We start from the raw sequence: 19,661 nt of genomic DNA, 5'->3' as shown, positions 1-19,661 counted from the left end.
TGGGGGGAAGATTAAATGAGATAATGTTCATAAAGCACTATAAGGGCCTGACCCAGAGCAGGCTGAGAGTACTCATTAATTTTCCTCACATCAGTTCATACCCCCACCCCCACCTCTGCACTCTCCCTTCTCAGCCACACTGACAATGGACTTGAAGGAATCATGGTGCAAAGGAAATCTATGATGAACATAATCCAAAGTGGCAAGTATCACCAGGTAAAAGATAAAGAGTAAGGGGTGAGGGCTAGGGTTGTGGTTCAGTGGTAGAGTGCTTACCTAGCATGTGTGAGGCACTAGGTTCAATCCTCAGCACTTCATATGAATAAATGAATAAAATAAAGGTCCATCAACAATTAAAAAACATACAAGCGGTAGCGCGCTCGCCTGGCATGCGTGTGGCCCGGGTTCGATCCTCAGCACCACATACAAAGATGTTGTATCCGCCAAAAACTAAAAAATAAATATTAAAAAATTCTCTCTCTCTCTCTCAAAAAAAAAAAAACATACATATTAAGAAAAGAGTAACAGGAGAGAGATTTCATTCTTCTGAGGAAGTCATAGCAAGTTATATATAGGTAAGGAAATCTGGCTGAACCTTGGGTGGTGAGTGTGTTTCCAAATGGAGATGACCCCAGGAAGTGGGGGGCATACTTAAGTAAAGCAGGGAAGAGAGTAGAGCCAATAATGGGTACATTAACAAACAGCTTACTCCTATGCATAACTGGGACACAATACAACTAGGGAACTCTGGCAGACAACATCCAATACTCCTTAGCATAGTCCCACCAAGGGATAAGGAAGAGGATACATTTAAATGTCAACTCCCATTCCTCACTGTTTTGAGGTGTTAACTTCTCACTTTTGAGGAGTTTTGACACTTTTGGCTTGTCCCATGTACAAGCCAAGTATGCTCCCATGGAGCTGGGCACAGTGGTACATATCTGTAATCCCAGTGGTTGGGGAGGTGAGGCAGGAGGATGGTTAGTATAAAGCTAGCCTCAGCAAAAGTGAGGCGCTGGACAACTCAGTGAGACCCTATCTCTAAATAAAATACAAAATAGCACTGGGGATGTGCCTCAGTAGTTGGGTATACCCCTGATTTCAGTCCAGAGTATCAAAAAAAAAAAAGTTTGCTCCCATGGACACAGATCATTCTCAGTCAGGAAGACATGAAGCAGTCAATATCCACAGGAAAAGTCTGCAGGTGACCTTCGGAGTGTTATGGGTAAGGCACTAATAGCATCTGCTATGGGCGTCTTAGCATTTAGCTAGACAAATCCACAGATTTGGCAAGAACCAAATATTTGAGTCCTTTAGCATGGATTCATGCTTTAGGACTTATACTTGTACCTATACTTATACTTGTACCTGTGTTGTATTGTACCTGTGTTGTAGTCATGTTCCTCCACCTGCAGTGTAAATTCCCTGGAGTCAGAGATGATGTTCTCTCAGCATCTGGGGCTGCTGGGCCCAGAGCAGGCAATTGCTACCATACAATTGATAACTCTGTGTTGATCAAGTCAGTCCCCTTGGCCTTCATAAAGACCAGACCCAAGCTATTCTGAACTGAAAAGAAATGGTCTCAGTCCAAAGCTGTTCAGGGAAATGGTGGCCCTGAGCTACCTGGGTGATTCAGAACCAAGATTCATGATTTTCACAATTATGGATTCCATCTTTGTTTTTAATCTACAGATGTAAAAACCAGCAAGCAACTAAGTCTAGCATAGCAGAGTTTCCTCATCTGTGAAACAAACTACTATAGTGTCTATTTCAAAGGGATATTGAATGAGCTTTAAACAAGTTATCTTTTTATAAGGGCTTAGACCAGTGGCTGGCAATCATTGTGACCATTAAATAACATAATACTCTTACTGGGAGTTCTGAGAGAGAATAAAAAACTCCTATTTAGCCCTTTTGAGATTCCAAGACACTTAATTCAGAAAAACCTTTGCTTTCATGAGTTTCTTTTTATAAAAACGTGTATTTTGAGCCTTATCATAGCTCCCCTGATGGAAAGATGAGGAAACAGAGGCTTATATTAGTGGCAAATCAAGATCACACACATAGCAGGCAGAAGGCATGGGCGAAAGGGTTCTAACCCCAGATCTCACTAGTTTTCTGCTCTGGCAGGCTGCCGGCAGGCTACCAGCAGGCTGTAAGTCAATTCTTTAAGCCAGTGGTTCTACCCTCGAGCATGCATCAATATACCTGGAGCACTGGTTACAACACAGAATACTGCCCCTTCCCCAGAATTTCAGATCTGGCAGGTCTAGCATGGGCCCCAGAATCTGCACTTTTAATAAGCTCCAAGGTAATACTGATATTACTTGTTTGGGGGCCACACTTTAAGAGCCAGTACTCTAAGAAACCAATTCATCAGTGCAATAGCTTATATCTGGAATGTTCCCCAAAGGCCCATGTGTTAAAAAGTTTGGTCCCCAACTTGGTGCTAGTGAAAGCTGGTGGATACCTTTAAGAGGCTGGACCTGGTGGGGAGGTTTTAGGTCATAGGGGGTATGTCCTCAAAGGGGACTTTGAGACACCCATATTTTCCTCTTCCTTTTTATAAACAGGCTTTTTCCACCCTGCACTCCTTGCTGTGGTGTGCTGCCTCATCACAGGCTCAAAAGCCATGGGGCCAATTGACCATGGACTGAAACCTTCAAAACCGTGAGCCCAAATAAACCTTTCCTCTTTTTAGGTTGATCATCTCGGGTACTTTGTTTCAGTAATGGAAAGCTGACTAACAAGCAGAATGCTGGAGTAAGAAATACATTCATTCATCTGCCTTAAGCTACCACTCTGCTTCTCCCTACTTAGGTTTGCTTCAGAGTTATGTACTTTCCTATTTACCTGCTCATTTTTATCATTTTTACATATAAATTTTCAAAAGTCTTATTTCTAGCAGACAGCTTTCATTTTGATGAATTTTTCCTGTGTTTCACTTTCCTGCCTCATCTGTCCCTGTGGGGGAAAAAGCACCACAGTGAGACTGAAGATGTGGCGTCATTCATGAACTCTGCCACTTCCTAACCAATAAGATCACTGAGGGGACATTTACTTATCAATAATGTGGGGACACAAGATTTTTGCCCTGCCAATCAGACAATGATATTTTAATGTTCCAAGGAGATGATGTGTGTGACCATAGTTATGTGGATGTTGCATGGCCACAAGAGAATTTATATACCATGAATATCAGGAGGCATTTTCTCTCCGTATTTATCTTCTACCAGTTCTATAAACTGGTTCTCAAAGTGTGGTCCCTAGACCAGTTGCATCAGCATCACCTGGGAGTTTAGTAGAGATGTAAATTCTCAGATCCCACCCGAGACCTTCTAAGTCACAAACCCTGGGACAAGGGCTCAGTGATATATGTTTCAACAACCCTGATTGTGTGGTTCTGAGCACAAAATCTAGAGCTAGACCCCTGGGTTCAGATCCCAGTTCTGTTACTTCCCAGGGCTAACAACCCTAGGCAAATTACTTATCTTTTTGAGCCTCAGCTTCCTGTTCTGAAAAACAGGCAAGACTAGGATCAAATCTGGTTGAAAAGATTAGGAAAGTGGGTTAGTGCAAAGCAGGGATCTGGCACATTGTAATCCTTAGTACCTACTGAATTTATTTTTTATTTTATTTTTTTAAAGCATATGTCTTCTTGACAACATGCCCTTGTGCCTACTTTGTGAAAGATTGCCCATTGTGCTTTAGCTTGCTGGAAAGTTTTCCATTTAATTTGCTTGCAAGTATGTATATTGGTACATGTGTTTTGTTTATTTATGTTGCTACAGTTTGCAGTCAGTAGATTTTTGTTTTATCCAACAAAGGTTCTTTGGTCCTACCACCTTCTTCTGAATAAGAAACATATTTACCTGTCTTAAATAATGTCTTTTTTGGGGGGGGAGGGGGGTACCAGGGATTGAACCCAGAGGTGCTTAGCCACATCCTCAGCCCTTTTTATATTTTATTTAGAGACAAGGTCTCACTAAGTTGCTGACGCTAGCTTTGAACTTGCAATCCTCCTGCCTCAGCCTCCTGAGCCACTGGGATTCCAGGGATGAGCCACCACACTGGCTAATAGTGTCTTCTTAAGTAACATTCATTTCCTAATCTCACTCTTAATCAGTATTATTTTCCTTTTCTTTCTTTCTTTCCTTTTTTTTTTTTTTGTGGTTCTGGAAATTGAACTCAGGGTCTTGTGCATGCGAGGCAAGCACTCTACCAGCTGAGCTATATCCTCAGCCTCCTAATGAGTATTCTTTACATTTGCATAGCCCGGTGTTCTTTTGGCAGTATACCCACAGAAATCACAGCCCTATTGCTGGCCTTTATGCAGCCTTCCTCAGGTATCTTTCTCCTTGTTTCATAAGCTTCTAAAGATCCCCTTTTCTAAAAATACTGTGCTGCTTCATTTAGCTAGTTTTCTGACGCCTTTAAATTTCCATATGGAAATTCCTTCAAGTAAATACTTTTAAAAACAAATAAACATGAGGTTGGGTACAATGGTACATGCCTGTAATCCCAGAAACTCAGGAGGCAGAGGCCCCAGGATTACAAACTCAAGGCCAACTCAGCAACCTAAGTTGCTGAGGTTGGTCCTTGAATTTGTAATCCTTGTCTCAAAATAAAAAATAAAGGAGGTGGGGGATTGTGACTCAGTGGTAGAGTGTCCCTGGGTTCAATACCAACTTACCACAAAATAAAATAGAATAAATGTCAGAAATAAATGCTAACACATTTGGTCAATTGACTTTGGACAAAGACACCAATACCATTCGAAAGGAAAAGACAGTCTTTTCAACAAATGGTGCTGGGAAAACTGGATATCCAAAGGAACAAGAATGAAATTGGATTCTTACATCATATATAAAATTTAACTCTAAATAGATCAAGGGACCAAAATGCAAGAACTAAGGTCTTAGAAGAAAATGGGAAAATCTTCCTGACATTGGATTTGACAATGAATTTTTTAGGTATGACACCAACCTATAAACAATCAAAGTAAAAATAGATACAATGGACTTTATCAAAATTAAACACTTTTTCAAGACATGGTGGTTCACACCTATAATCCCAGTGACTTGCAAGGCTTAGGCAGGAGAATAGCAAGTTCAAGGCCAGCCAAGGCAATTTAGAGACCCTGTCTCAAAATAAAAAATAAAAAGGGTTGAGGATGTACCTCAGTGGTAAAGTGCCCCTGGGTTCAATCCCTGGTACCACAAAAAAGAAATAAAACCAAAACTTTTATCCATGAAATTATACTATAAGAAAGTGACAAAATGCTCCACAGAATGAGAGAAAATATTTGCCAAACATATATCCTACACAGGATTTAATATGTAGAGTATATAAATAACTCCTAAAAGGCAACAACAATAACAATAACCCAATTAAAAAAGTGAGCAAAAGTCTTAAACAGCTAATTCTCCAAAGGTATACAAATGGCCAATAAGCACATGAAAAGATGCTGACATCACTGATCACTAAGGAAAAGCAAATCAAAACCACAATGAGATGCCACTTCATACCTATCATCAAAACAAAAGAAAATAACAAGTGTTGCCAAGGATGTGGAGAAACTAGAATCCTTGTGCTTCATTTATGGGAATGTTAAATGGCACAGCCACTGTAAAAGAGATTGGTAGTTTCTCAAAAAGTTAAACAGAGAATTACCATATGACCCTGCAAGTCTACTCCTAGGTAAATACCCCAAAGAACTGAAAGAAGGGACTCAAATAGTTATTTGTATACCCATCTTCATAGCAGCATTGTTCACAATAGCCAAAAGAAGGAAACAACCCGAATGTTCATCAATGTATGAATGGATAAATAAGTTGTGGCACATACACTCAATGGGATATTATTCAACTTTAAAAAGGAATGAAATTCTGTTGAATAAGCTAAAACATAGATGAACCTTGAAAACATTATGCCAACTGAAGTAAATTGAACTGAAAAGGATAAATATTACTATATTTATACTTATGAAGTACCCAGAATAGGCAAATTCATAGAAACAAAAAGAATAGAGATTGGGGGATGCGGAGTTACTGTTTAATGGTGAAATGTTCCAGGAATGGATAGTGGTGATGTCTGCACAAAATCATGATTGTACTTAAAGCCAATGGCTGTACACTTAGAAATGGTTAAAATGGTAAATATGTTGTATATATTTTACCATAGTGAAAAAATAATCCTAAATAACAACACCCCCTACACACACACAAATAAACAGAGGAAAAAAGAAAAGAAAAACAGACACCTTACCTTCCAGGGATGTAACCAGAACAACATGAAGACAAATGATGACAAGGAATATCTTGAATGTCAGTAAAACTTCTTCAGGTCTGCCAACATGACCACACTGCCCACCAGAAAAAAACATCCTGAAATAAAAGAAGAGGGACAACAGATTGTCACAGCTGCCGTAATCACAACACAGCAATACCCAAAAGGTCATTCCTCAACCAAGGCAACCTGCCATGCTGATTCCTTTTAGTACTATGAGTCCAGAAAATCAGCAATGCCAGGTGAGCACCAGCCATTAAAAAGCAAAGCCCATGTTTTGATTAAGGAAAAGTCACAAAGTAGAACATTATATTCAAAATGATTAGCAAGGTAGTCCATGAAGATCTATGGAAAATACCAACACAGGGGCTGGGGTTGTGGCTCAATGGCAGAACACTTGCCTAGCATGTATGAGGCACTGGGTTCGATCCTCAGAATCACATGTAAATAAATTAAAAAGGTACATCAATAACTAAAAAATATTTTAAAAAAGAAAGAAAAGAAAATACCAACACGTTCAAAATATCAGAAGAAACTTAAAACTAAAATAGTATGTATATAATTATTACCACCATATAAAGGCTGGTTAAGATTATACTAAAATCAGAAGGATTCACAGAATCTTCTAAATAATCTACCCTACTTATGTCTTAATACTGTAAAAGGCCAGGTACTTTGTGGTTCCTCTTTATTGCATCTTATTGTCACTGCTTGCATTTTTAATAGTCCATGAGTCAATCTTTTTTAAAAAACAAAGTTTATATCAGAATTGAATTTACCTTTCACTTACCATTCACTTATTTGTTCATTCAATGAATCTACTGAGAGTTGACATATACCAGATGAGATGTGAGGACTGAACAGGGTAACTAGAAGAATTACATGTAGTGGAGGTGGGCACTGCAAATGCTAAGACTACTTCTATTCTGCTCAGGTGAAGGAGTTGACCAACAAAACCCATGATAGGCAGTCAGCACCTGTCATGCCATGGATGCTCAGGGAGGAAGAAGCCAGCTGGGAAATTGCAATGCACTCTTCAGCTCAGGCACAAGCAGGGAGGCAGTTAGAGCCCAATGAACACACTCCCACACAGCCAGAGGGGAAGGGGCTGCAACAGACCAGGCTGTGTTTTTGGCTACCCTACTGGCCAAGAGTACCCATCAATCCAGCCACCAAGGCAGCTTCTGTAAGCCTGAGGCAGAGTATGCATACACAGTGGTGAAGACTAAAGAGCATGAGTTGAAAGGATCCAGCTCTGAAACATAACGTGAATGACTCTGGGCAAGTAATTTCCAATGGTCAAATTACCCATTTAGCAAATTGTGATAACAGCATCAACATTATAGTATTGCTGTGATGAGTGTTATGGTTTAGATATTAGGTGTCCCCCAAAAGCTCATGTGTGAAACAATGAAAGAAAATTTAGAGGGAAAATGATTGGGTTATGAGACCCTTTACCGTGGGAATCAATCAATCTCTCTCTCTCTCTCTCTCTCTTTCTCTTTTTCCTTGGTGCTATGTTCTTAGCTGCTTTGCTTCACCATATCCTTCCTCCATGATGCTCTGCTTTACCTTGGGCCCAGAGCAATGGAGTCGTCCATCTATAGACAAGAGATCTTTGAAACTGTGAGTCCCAAATAAACTTTTCTTCCTCTAAAATTGTTATTGTCAGATCTTTTGGTGACAGCAACAAGAAAGCTGACTAAAACAATGAGTAAACAAAAGATCTTTGCACAGTGGCTGGCATTGTGAATGCCCTATAAATGTTAGCTATATTCTTCATTCATTCATTCATTCAGCAAATCTTTATTTTGCACCCAGCATGTGCAGGGTCATATAGCACAAGGATTAAGGTGATGAGGGCAGAGAAAGAGGGGGATAAATAAACTACAGTTTCTCGGTTTCAAGGTAAAGCTGGCACTCTCTGAGACTCTTGTCATCTAGTAGCCATAACCAGTACTGGGAGAGTGATTCTTTCTTCGACATGGCATGATAACATTTTAGACCAGGAGGTGAATCCTTCTCCTTCAAAAGAGGATTTGCATTTTTAAAATTAATAAATTGTATTATATATTAATACAATGTGTTAATAAATTATAAAATGCCTCTCATTTGTTTCTTCTCTTGAGCATTTTTTTATCCTCTGTTCATAATGGCATATTATTGATCTTCTCAAATGAGTCTCTCAAATGAGAATGTCAATACAGTTGTGCAAAGATGTATCAGTCTATCTGAAGAAAAAATGTGTTTGCTACAGCTACACACAACAATATTGATGAGTCTCAGATGTATAATGTCAGCCAAGGAAACCTCACATTAAAGAATGCATAATGTACCATGATTCCATTCATATGCGAAACAAAAGCAGACAAAACTAATCAATAGGGAAGTCAGGAGAGCAGTTATCCTTGGAAGGAAGAGGGTAGTAATAATCATAAAAGTGGACACCAGGAGAGAGGACTTCCGAGGTACAGATAATATTCTGTGTGCTGGTTAGACGAGCATGTTCAGTTTGTAAAATTCAATGAATTAGACATTATATGTATATTTAAGGAAGTTCCAACTGAAAGTTTGGAAATAAATATGTTTTTAAAGTTTCTGAACCCTGTTCCACCTCTAAAAGCACTACTCTTTTAAAAAGTAATTATTTAGTGAACTAAAGTGCTACAAAAACACTGTCCTATGCAAATGCCTTAGGTTCTACTCTGTCTAGAATTGGTAGAGTTGACTTAGAAGATTTAACGCACATGTATCTAAGTTTATCTCTAGGAAGAACATAAGGGCAGTTTATTCTGGAATGGAACTCAGAATCTACCTAGCCTCAAACCCTCATTCTACAGATGAACAAAGAGGCCCAGTATGCTCCTGAAGATGAGTCAAGGTCATTTGGCTATTTGGTGAGTCTATACTTTCTACTAGACCACAATACCAGCCTCCTGAGAATTTGTCTCTTTGTAAGTAAGTTTTGGGTCCATCAGATAAAATGAATCAACAAATTCAAAATTCTATTATAGAATTTCAAAATTTCTACAAACTCATTCCTGACCTTTGCCAACTCTTAGGGCAGGGCTAAGTGGTATACAAGATATGGTCAAAGTTAAGTTAGTGTACACAGTGACTGGTTATTATGTACTGTGACTTGGGCCTCTGATCAAAATAAACCATGCCTTTATACTGAAGAGGGAAGGTACTCAACTCCCAGGGGAGGGTAAGAAAAGCTAGAATGAAGAATGATCCCAGCAATCATCTTGAAAAGAGAATATGGATCAAGAACTTACTAGTTCCTGAGAGCCCCTGAAGAGACTGCTTCCATTGTCATGTCTGAACTATGTTTCCTCAAGGCTAAAAATATATTTGCTAATAGAAGTTTTATGGTATTTTAAATAATGTAGCTACTATTGACTTCTACATAAACTGAGAATGTCCTGCTAAGTCACAGGTCTGTGGGATCATTGATCAAAGAGAAATATCTATAGATTTTCAAATGCTTATATAAGTCATTTTTATTTTTTCAACTGGAATATTTCCTCATCCTCTGGCATAATATAGGTTAGCTCAATATTATCTGGGTCATCAACAGAAATGACCTGAATAGCTACCAGTTCTCAGCAAAATTTTAAGGTATTAAGAATGACTAGTAAGATAGCATCAATTATAGAGAAAATAACTTGCTAGCATTTAACCAGTAAAATTTAGACCTTGACACTAGACAATCAACTCACTAAAAATGAGCCCAAATTCATCTTAGTCTAAGGCTTCCTTTAGGTTGTACCTTGATGTAAATGGCAACCTCTAGGGTTGCACAATGCATAAGCTACATGACTATATGCCATGCACCTGCTTAAACCACTCCAAGAAATTGTTCTATAGCTCTTCAATTACATTAAACAGTATCACTGTCATATTTTTAAAATGTAACTCTTGGTACAACCTTTAATGACAATAAATGATTAATCTATCTTTATAAAGACATAGAATTATTAAAAATAAGAGTAAGATTTAAAAGAGGGCAAATAGCTTGATGCTATTGTAGGGCAGGTCTGGGTGAAGGTTATTCTCTGTTATCTCTGGTTAACTGCCATATTTGATTATATCATAGTTGCTATGATATATGCAATGATCAATATTTTTAACCTAAGTAACAAGAGGTATGATTGTTCATTAAGTCTTCTAGAAATCTCTATGCCTTTGAGATATTTACATTGAGTCATTAGTGTTGGCTAACAAGACTAGAATATGAGGAAATTAAAAAAGGGAGGCACTAAGAGGTTCTCGGTGTGGACAAAGCAAGAACAAAAAGTGAAAAAGCAATCGATTTAGATTGTTCACCTATCAAAGAAGTCAGGGAGTGGGGAAGAACCAGGAAGCTGTGTATAAAAGCACAATTAAATTTCTATTTAAATTCTGCTAAAAGAACTTGATATAGCAAATATATCAGGAATAAAAACAGAAAAAATGTCTTTGGTGTTTTAGGAGTAACTCGGGTTAGGTTATTTAGATAAAACCTTTTGCTGAAGACAATTAAAAATCATTCATAAAAGATTAGAAGCATTTTCTTAACTATAGCAAAGAGCTGATGAGATAGAAAGGAATTGTCAGGCCAAAGTTGAAGATAAAGCTGAAAGCCAGGGAGATAACATGAGCAGTGAAGCCACTTATACCTAAAGGTAGGGGCCCATGGAGAAAAACTTTTGAGTTTCAGACATGAAATATCAGAGAAAAATTCAGAGGCATGGAGAAAATACATAAATAGAATTCAAAGACTGACATATATTTGAATAAAATTCAAGGAGGAGAGGATGAGGAAGAGTTAATGTTTGAAATGATAATGACAAAATGACCCCAAAACAGTGAAAAACACCAATTCACAGGGTCAAGGAGCTCAAATAATCTCAATTATAATAAATAAATAAAAAGAGATCTATACCTAGAGATGTCATAGCGAAATTGAAAAAGAAAAAAACAAAAAAGAAAGAAATTGAAGAAAAAAGAAAGAAAATCCTGAAAGTAGAGAAACAAGACAGTTAACTTTCAAAGGAGCAACTGTTAGACTAACAGCTGTCTTCTCAGAAGCGACAATGAGAGCTAGAAAACAATGGAATATTATCTGCAATGTTGTAAGAGAAAATAACTACTGACCTAGAATTCTACTCCCAGTTAAAATACTTTTCAAGAATGAGAGCAAAGTGAAGACATTTTCAGACAAAAAGAAAACTATGATGTTGTTTTCTACCTGCAAATCTTCATTGAAATTGATTCTAAAAGATGTATTCAGGCAGAAGATATAAGATCTGAGATGCAAGAAAGAATAAAGAACAAAGATAGTAATTAGCATAGAGCCAGGCCCACCCCTAACATTTGTAAGATACAGGTCAAGAGTTTAAAAAGAGGTACAGTTTGTTTTTCCTCTTTCACTAAGGCTGTATTAAATTGCAAGAGGCTTTGTATGTGTGCATGTGGTCATCAAAGCCCATATATCCAAACCCCTTCTCCTGCAAACACATACCCCTTGGTCATTCCTTGGGGTCTAGAGGTACATATACTTGCAGCATGGTTTGTGCATGGGAAGAGGCCTGCTCAGGTCCTGGAAATGGGCTAAGAATGTTTACATAGGGAATTCAAGGGTCCTAGGTTCCCACAGTATGACTTACAAACAAGAGTTGGAGGAGGAAGGAGACAGGCTCCAGTCAGGCATGTCTTCTTGGTGCTACAGAGTTCTTACCCTTTGGGGACAGGTGAAACTACAGAACAGCCAGAGAGAGGACCTCTAAATCATGATATACAACCCAGAGGCCCCAATTTCCCATATCTAAAGGTAGTACTATATAATGGCATATCCAAATGAATTTTTGACTATATAATAAACAGTAATAATAGTATCTTGCAGGGATTAGTGAAACATGATAAAATAAAAACATATGACAACTATATACATACACAATATACACACACATAAAATAAAGAAACTACACATATTAAAGAGATGAAAGTATAAAATTTAAAAATCAAAGTCTTCCAAAGACTTTATATTATCCTAGAGGAACCTAAAGATGTTGAAAAGTTGAGTAGCATGCTGATTTTTTGTTGTTGTTGTTGTTGTTTTGGTTTTTTGGGGTTTTTTTTTTTGTTTGTTTTGAGACTGGGTCTCACTATGTTACCCAGACTAGCCATAAACTCCTGGGCTCAAACAATTCTCCTGCTTCAGCCTTCAGAGTAGCTGGGACTACAGGTATATATGCCATCATGCCCAACTGTCAACATGTTATAATTGCTAATAGTGGCTACTAAAGAATAGAAATGGGGAAGTATTAAGAACAATAGAACTTTCTAAGTGATGGAGAGGGAAAAATGATTTTTAAAATATTCTGTCAATCTAATAGAAGGCAAGAAAGGGGAAAAAAAGAAACAAAGAATGTTTAGAAAAAATAGAAGATGAACACAAACACATCAATGATTCATTAAATATAAATGGACTAAATGATTCCATTAAAAGGCAAAGATTATCAGTCTAGAAAAAAGTACAAACTCCAATTATGTGCAATTTACAAGGACATAACTGGAACCTAATGATAAAGTTTGAAAGCAAAAGGATGCAAAAGATATGCCATGCCAATCAAAAGAAAAGTAATGTGTTATGGTTTGGATATGAAGTATACCCCAAAAGCTCATGTGTGAGACATCACAGGAATGTTCAGAGGTGAAATTAATAGATTACATTTTGAGATTAATGAGTTAATCAGTGGATTAATCCACTTGATGGGTTAAAAACTTGAGTGGATTAATGTGAGGTAATTGTAGGGTATAGCTTGAGGAAGTAAGTAAATAAGACATGCCCTTGGGGATTATATTATCCCTGGCTCTTTGCACTCAAGCACTCTCTGCTTCCTGGCTATCATGAGGAGCTTTCCTTTGCAGTATCCTTCCATGATGACCTTCTGCCTCAATTAGGGCCCTGAGCTATAGAGTCCACCAATCATGGACTGAACCTCTGAGACCATGAGCCAAAATAAACTTTTTTTCCTCTAAGCTATTGTTGTCAAGTCTCTTGGTCGGTGACAAAAAGCTGACTAAAACAATGTATTTATTAAAAATTATATTTTAAAGCAAAAAACAGTACCTAAAAATAAAATGGTTCATTCATAAAAGATTTAATTCAGTAGGAAGACAGAAAAAATTTATATGTGAACACAATAAAATAGCCACAATATACACAAAGCAACAATGAGAAAATATAGAAATAGAATAAGTTCACAATCATCTCTTTCAGCATTTGGTAAAAATCAAATAAAAAGTCATTAAGGATAAAGAATATTTTAATAATACATTTAATCAACTTGCTTAAAGACCATATATATAACCTCTCATTCAACAATTGCAGAGTGGTTTCAAGTGCACATAGAACGTTTATGAAAAACAGGCCAAAGAAGTCTCAAAACTTTTTATAGAATTAGAAAAAAGGAAAGGAGCATGTTCTCTGATCACAACACAATTAAGTTGTAATATCAAAAAGTTATCTTTGTTATTTAATAGATAATTTACAAGTCAAAGAAGAAGTCATAATGTATATTAGAAAGCATTTGATCTCATCAATAATAAAAACACTGTATATCAAAACATGTAGGATAGAGCTAAAGACAGAGGGATCTTCAATATTTTAGATATACATACTAGAAAATGAGAAAGCTTAAAATTAATGAATTAAGGTCCTTTTCAAGAAGTTTGAAAAAGAACAGCAAAATAAACTCAAGAAGAAAGGTAATGATAAAAATAAAAGCCTAATGTAATGACACAGAAAAAAGACATAAAGGCTGTTAATAAATCCAAATCTATTCTTTTGAAAAAGACAATTCTGGCAAAAATAAGACACAGAGAATAGAGAGGGAGCTGAAGAAGAGAGAGAGAAAAAGAGAGAGAGAGAGAGAGAGAGAGAGAGAGAGAGAGAGCGCAAATAATCAAGAGAAAGAATTTTAAAAAGCAACATAATGCAAATGCTATAAACATAAAAACAGATATAAAGTTCTTTAGGGCTAACTTTATTCAATAATTTGGAATATCTAGACAGAGATGGACATATTCCTAGGAGAAAAATGCAACTTACCAAGAAAGAATTAAGAAGAAAGAGTAAACTTAAATAGGACATATAGCCATTAAAAGTCTCAAAAATTTCCCACATAGAAAATTCTAGAATATGATGCTAATGATTCTATCAAATATTTAAGGAACAATAATTCCAGTCTCACAAAAACTCAGAGAAGAGAAAAATAGAGCACATCTTAACTCAAAATTTTTACCAGGCTACCAAAACCCATGTCAAAAACCTAACAAGAAAAAGTTCTCACATTTTTATCATTATGTAAATCAAATGAGAGTATTTATAGGATTCTCTAGAATGCTCACAGAAATGTCTAAGAGAAATTTCAAATCTTGTATATTGAGGTAATCTGCATAGATATAGGGACAAAAGGAACTATTCTGAATTTTAGCAACAAAATTCTTTGAAGATAAGGTCACCAGGAACTAAAGCCAGCATTGCCTAGTAAGAGAAATAACATCCCATATGCCAAAAAAAGAGAGAGAGAGAGAGAGAGAGAGAAAATGTCCTACAGATGACAGAAACTGGGTTAACTGGTAAATGCTGAATATGAGCTCTCAAATGACAGCTTTGTGTACTATTTGTCATAGCACAAAGTGAAGTCAATGCTGAATTATATGGAATGACTGCAATATGAAGCTTTCACATCTCTAGAAGCAAATGGAAGGAAAATGATTTGTTTATTTTTTATAGTGCAAAATGATTTGCTTAATAAGCCTTAAGTGCTTTCTAATGCAGAAAAAAAGCTTTATGTGATAAAACAAGTGAATCAATATCAGACGTGCAAGATTAGAAATAAATTATGTACTTCAACATATAACCACAAAGCCTTGTTGAGAGGTGTTTTATGCTTTTAAAACTCCCTTGAACATCCTCAAATTTCTCCACTCTCCTACCTGTAGTCTACCATATTATTGACTGCCTATACGTGAATTATCCAAGGCAAGATGAAAGCCTTATCCTTCAGGGTCTACCCCCAATGCTCATAATAAGTATGTTCTATACACATGATTGAGCAGAATTGCAGTTTAAGAGCATGTGTGGTAGAGTCATCTGCCTGCCTTCAAATCTAAGCTCCTTAACCACTCACAGTATGACCTTGGGATACTCCTTAATCTCTCTGGATCTTAAATTCTTCATCTGAAAAACATGGAGGTTATGTGATAGAACTATTTTCATAAGGTTCTACAGGGATTAAATGAAGTAATATAATGAATGTCTTAGTACACTCAATAAGTACTAGCTGTGATTACAAGCACAATCAGAAGATAAGTTTATAATATACTCCAATGCTATGTGAACAGACTTTGGAGTCATTTCCTGCATTTATTCATCTAGTTTTTACATATTTACCTCAGTAAATTCTGTTATATGCAGGGGTATTATGCCAGGAACTATAGATACTGCAATAAACAAGAAAGATATCTCTTCTGTCTTTGAGAACTTATAGCCACTACTTAGATTCATCAGTCATTGGTATATCCAAATAAATAGTAATTAAAAAAAAAATAAAAGACACTTTTTCATGGTCATCAAAGTTCAACTTAGCCTAAAAACAAAAACAAGTCATCAGAATGCAATATCTCTTCCTGTGCCCTCACCCCAAAGCAGGCATTCAAAAAAGATTTTAAATATTGATTTGGTCCAGAATCTACTGCTGAAAAATAATTCTATGAATATATAGAGGAAAGAAATAGGAAACTCTCATGAAAAGCATCCTCAGGGTGTTGATCTGTACTGGGGCTGGAGGGTGGGGTTGGGACAGAAGCACTTGGTTTGGATCCTTCAGAAGCTCATACTGGAGAGGAAAACAGGTATTCAAGAAAGCCAACTCCACTGCCACCACCAATACTGTGTGCCTTCACACCATGCTGGCTCCTGCTTTAAATACTGACTTGGCCATTTCCTAGTTATGTGTACTTATTATAATAACTGTGTTATTTATCCTATAAATTATGATAGGATAATTCTAATTAATATTAATTATAATACATATTTACATAGTTTATAAGATTTTGATAATTTATATCAATGCAATGATAGAAATAATGACTATATTTGAGTCTCAAAGTAAAAAGGAAGCCCTAGGATGGGGAGTGTACCACTGGTAGACCACTTGTCTAACATGAAGAAGGTTTGATCCTCAGCATGGAGGGGAAAACAAGAAGAAGAAGAAGAAGCATGAAAGCCAATAGTGGCTTCAGAATTCCCACCCAGAAGGAAGTGGACAGCAGAAATCTGGTTGAGAGCTTTGAGGAGAGCACATGCACAGCACCTTAGGTAAGAGAGAGAAGATGTAGATAGTCCATTTTGAAATATGACCAGAGCTGTTGGAGCTAGGGAAGCAAAACCCGGAAAATGGTGAAACAAAATCCCAAAGAATTCTATGTAAATAATCATTCTCCTCCTTCAACTTTCACTGTACCATGCAATTTCAAAAGCTACACCTGTTCCTGAAAGTCTACTAGAAAAGCAAGTAGGTTACCAAGAAGAAATGGCTCCACAATAGAACCCCCTATGGAAAGAAAATGTCTGAAGAAAACAGAGCTCCAAGTGGGAGCGAGGAGTTAAAAACAAAACCAACAGGAAAAAAAAAAAAGTTGTTTTGGAGGTGGGCATTTGGAATAAAGGAGGGGAAAGAAAAGAAAACCAACCAAACATGTTCCTAAGTTTTACATTATCACACAGAAAGCCTCACTCACCTGAGAGGAAGTTCAGAAAAAAAGGTAGAGAAACTGCATGCATCTGAAAACGAAAACAAGACAAGAACAGAAAATGAGACCAATGGAAAGTGGGCCCTCTTAAGCCTTCAAAAAGGCCTTGATCCTGCAGTCAGCACAGTGGCCAGGCCCTAAGGATTTCCAGCTACACACTGAGGCTTGAACTCGGCAGCAGAGTTACAAAAGAAATGGACAATGCAAGATCTGCTCTTGTGGACCTTAGGTAAGACAGAACAAGCCCAAAGCCAGTTCAGAGCTGATCTTGTTATATTTTAGTAGCATGCGTTACTGCTCAATCTAAGGCTTCATTATCAGCATTACAGGGGCATTAGACAATAAGGTGATCAGAGCCTATCTGGGGTGAGGCGCTCCCTTCTAAAAACCCTGATTGCTCAGGTAACTCTTCATGTATTTGTATCTTAACTTCCCTAGACTCTAAACTCCTTGATATCAAGGATCGGGTCATTTATATCTCATGTGTCCCCAAAGCCAGAGGCAAAAATTTTTTTTATCCACAGAGGCTGAACAAATGACTCTGTGATTATTAAGTCTGGCTCAGAGCTGAAAAGGGGAGGTGAAGCATTGGCGATGGCATGAGTGAGGGAAAGATCAGATGCATGCTGGGGAAAGGAAATAGCCTGCCCACCCAAGACAGAGAGCATTGCTGACAACCTGATTGGCATTCTTTGGAATGTTCCATCACACTTTACTTCAAAACCAAAACACCAATAGAACTATTAGCTCAAGATGACAGTCACTTCAAATAATGGTATCCTCTCATGTGAAATGATTTTCAAATCAAGATTTACCAGAGGAAACAACCTATAGGGTCATCTTGAAACCAACTGACCTACTCCTGGCTTCCATCAACAAACTGATAAAACAGAAGTTCAATGCTTAAAGAGGAACCAGAATATGAATTCAAAGAAGAGACAAGGAGTATCCATGAGTTTATATTGATCACAGTATGCTCTTTAAGAGGAAAAACAGGAATACTTCTTCATAAATTAAAGTCCATTATGCCAGAAAGACTTCATTAAGCAATGTTTAAAGAAGACAAAAAATGAAAGTCAAGCATTTTGTCCTGTCCTAGGATGAACAAATTACAAACACATGTCCCAGTGCTCAACATAGAATGGATGTAGGATTATCAATCACAAAACTTTAAAATAATCAAACAAAGAAACAAATTGATTGTGACTTGAGTATGGAAATAATTTCACTGAACATTTGTGAAAATGAAGATTTTCTATGTAGGGATTTCTGATAATATTTTTGATGAAATTTCACAACTCAAGCACACTGCCTCTTCCAAAATCTTATGGATGACTACAATAAAGCACACTTAATGGTTCCTGGTGATCCAGTTTATTAATGAACAACAGGAGGTTCTGTTTGCTCCTTTGGAACACTTTCAGGTAGAAAAGTAGGGCAGGCAACAATGACATTTGTTTTTTCCAGTGAATGAAAAAAATCAAAAAGTCTAATAATAATATCCAGTGCTTGAAAGCATGTGGAGATATAAACACTTGCATACACCAGTGGTGGAAATCTAAACTTTGAGATTTTGAAACTTTAAATGTGCATACTTTGATTTTTTTAATATTTCAAAAACTATTTTTTACATGTGCAGAAATTCTAATTTCAGAAATTGTCCCTGCATAAATACTGACACATATGCACAAAAAATATAAACCCAAACACTGTCACTGCAGTGTCAGGGGGAAAACTAAACATCTATCAGCAAATGAATAGGTAAATGATGCTAAAGTGAAATTGTGGAATATTATGCAATGTCTAAAAAATAAAGCTGGTTTAGATGTACTAACATATAGACATTGTAATATATATAATACATATAAGTCAAGTGAAAAGAGCAAGTTTCTTAATATACTACTATATATACTAGGACATATTAAGAAGCAATCAAAGTGATATATGTGTATATTTATATAGTGACAGGGGTGAATACAAAGTAAAAAACATGGGAGGAAACCTACCAAGCCTCCACAGATGAGAGTGTGATGGAGGAAAGGAAGAAGCCACATTTTTCCTCTATAGAACACAGCTATGTATTCAAATATCACTTACAAATATTACTTTCCTCTTCTAATGAGGAAAAGGAGAACAGAGGGAGGGTCAAACAGAGCTCCTAAGTCAAGCCCAGGGGTTGGATAAATGGAAGGGAATGCTGTCACTTGCTCAATTCAACATCATCTCCCCTTTCCCTGTTCTAACCCAATCAGAAAGGCCCAATCAGGGACACAAAGACTTTTGGTCTCACAGCCAAGAAACTAGCTTCCTAGCTGGAAAGCAGGAATTCACTGAGCAAGTTGTGGACAATATTGTTAAAAGCAATGATGTGACCATGCCTGATGGATGCTGAGGCCTAAACTTAACTAACAAGCTGCCCCTCCTTGGGCCCACTGACCCCTCCTCACTCTGATCACCACCACACCCCCACCAGCCTTCATCTACCAGAGAAACTAAACAGGAAGCAGAATCCAATCAGCACCAGCAGTTCAGTAACAAAACATAGTGACTGCCAATGTTTGAGGTTC

At 37.1% G+C, this 19,661-nt stretch overlaps 1 protein-coding gene across 11 annotated transcripts in view; it reads right to left on the bottom strand.

Annotated features, from left to right (window-relative positions):
* Adgrg2 (adhesion G protein-coupled receptor G2) overlaps positions 1 to 19,661 on the bottom strand; it is a 113,370-nt gene that overhangs the window by 60,043 nt on the left and 33,666 nt on the right. For 9 of the 11 annotated variants that reach the window (XM_078035070.1, XM_078035062.1, XM_078035065.1 and 6 more), the window contains exon 2: positions 6,268 to 6,386. In XM_078035070.1, coding sequence (XP_077891196.1) covers positions 6,268 to 6,385 — 118 coding nt within the window. In that variant the 5' untranslated portion in view covers position 6,386. Of the gene's footprint in view, positions 1 to 6,267; positions 6,387 to 17,082; positions 17,126 to 19,661 lie in introns of all 11 variants that reach the window. The other 2 variants (XM_078035064.1, XM_078035068.1) reach the window with 1 other exon arrangement.

The sequence above is a fragment of the Ictidomys tridecemlineatus genome, chromosome X (assembly GCF_052094955.1).
Source record: "Ictidomys tridecemlineatus isolate mIctTri1 chromosome X, mIctTri1.hap1, whole genome shotgun sequence".
Classification (NCBI taxonomy): Eukaryota; Metazoa; Chordata; class Mammalia; order Rodentia; family Sciuridae; genus Ictidomys; species Ictidomys tridecemlineatus.
This window is presented reverse-complemented; position numbering and strand designations above follow the sequence as displayed.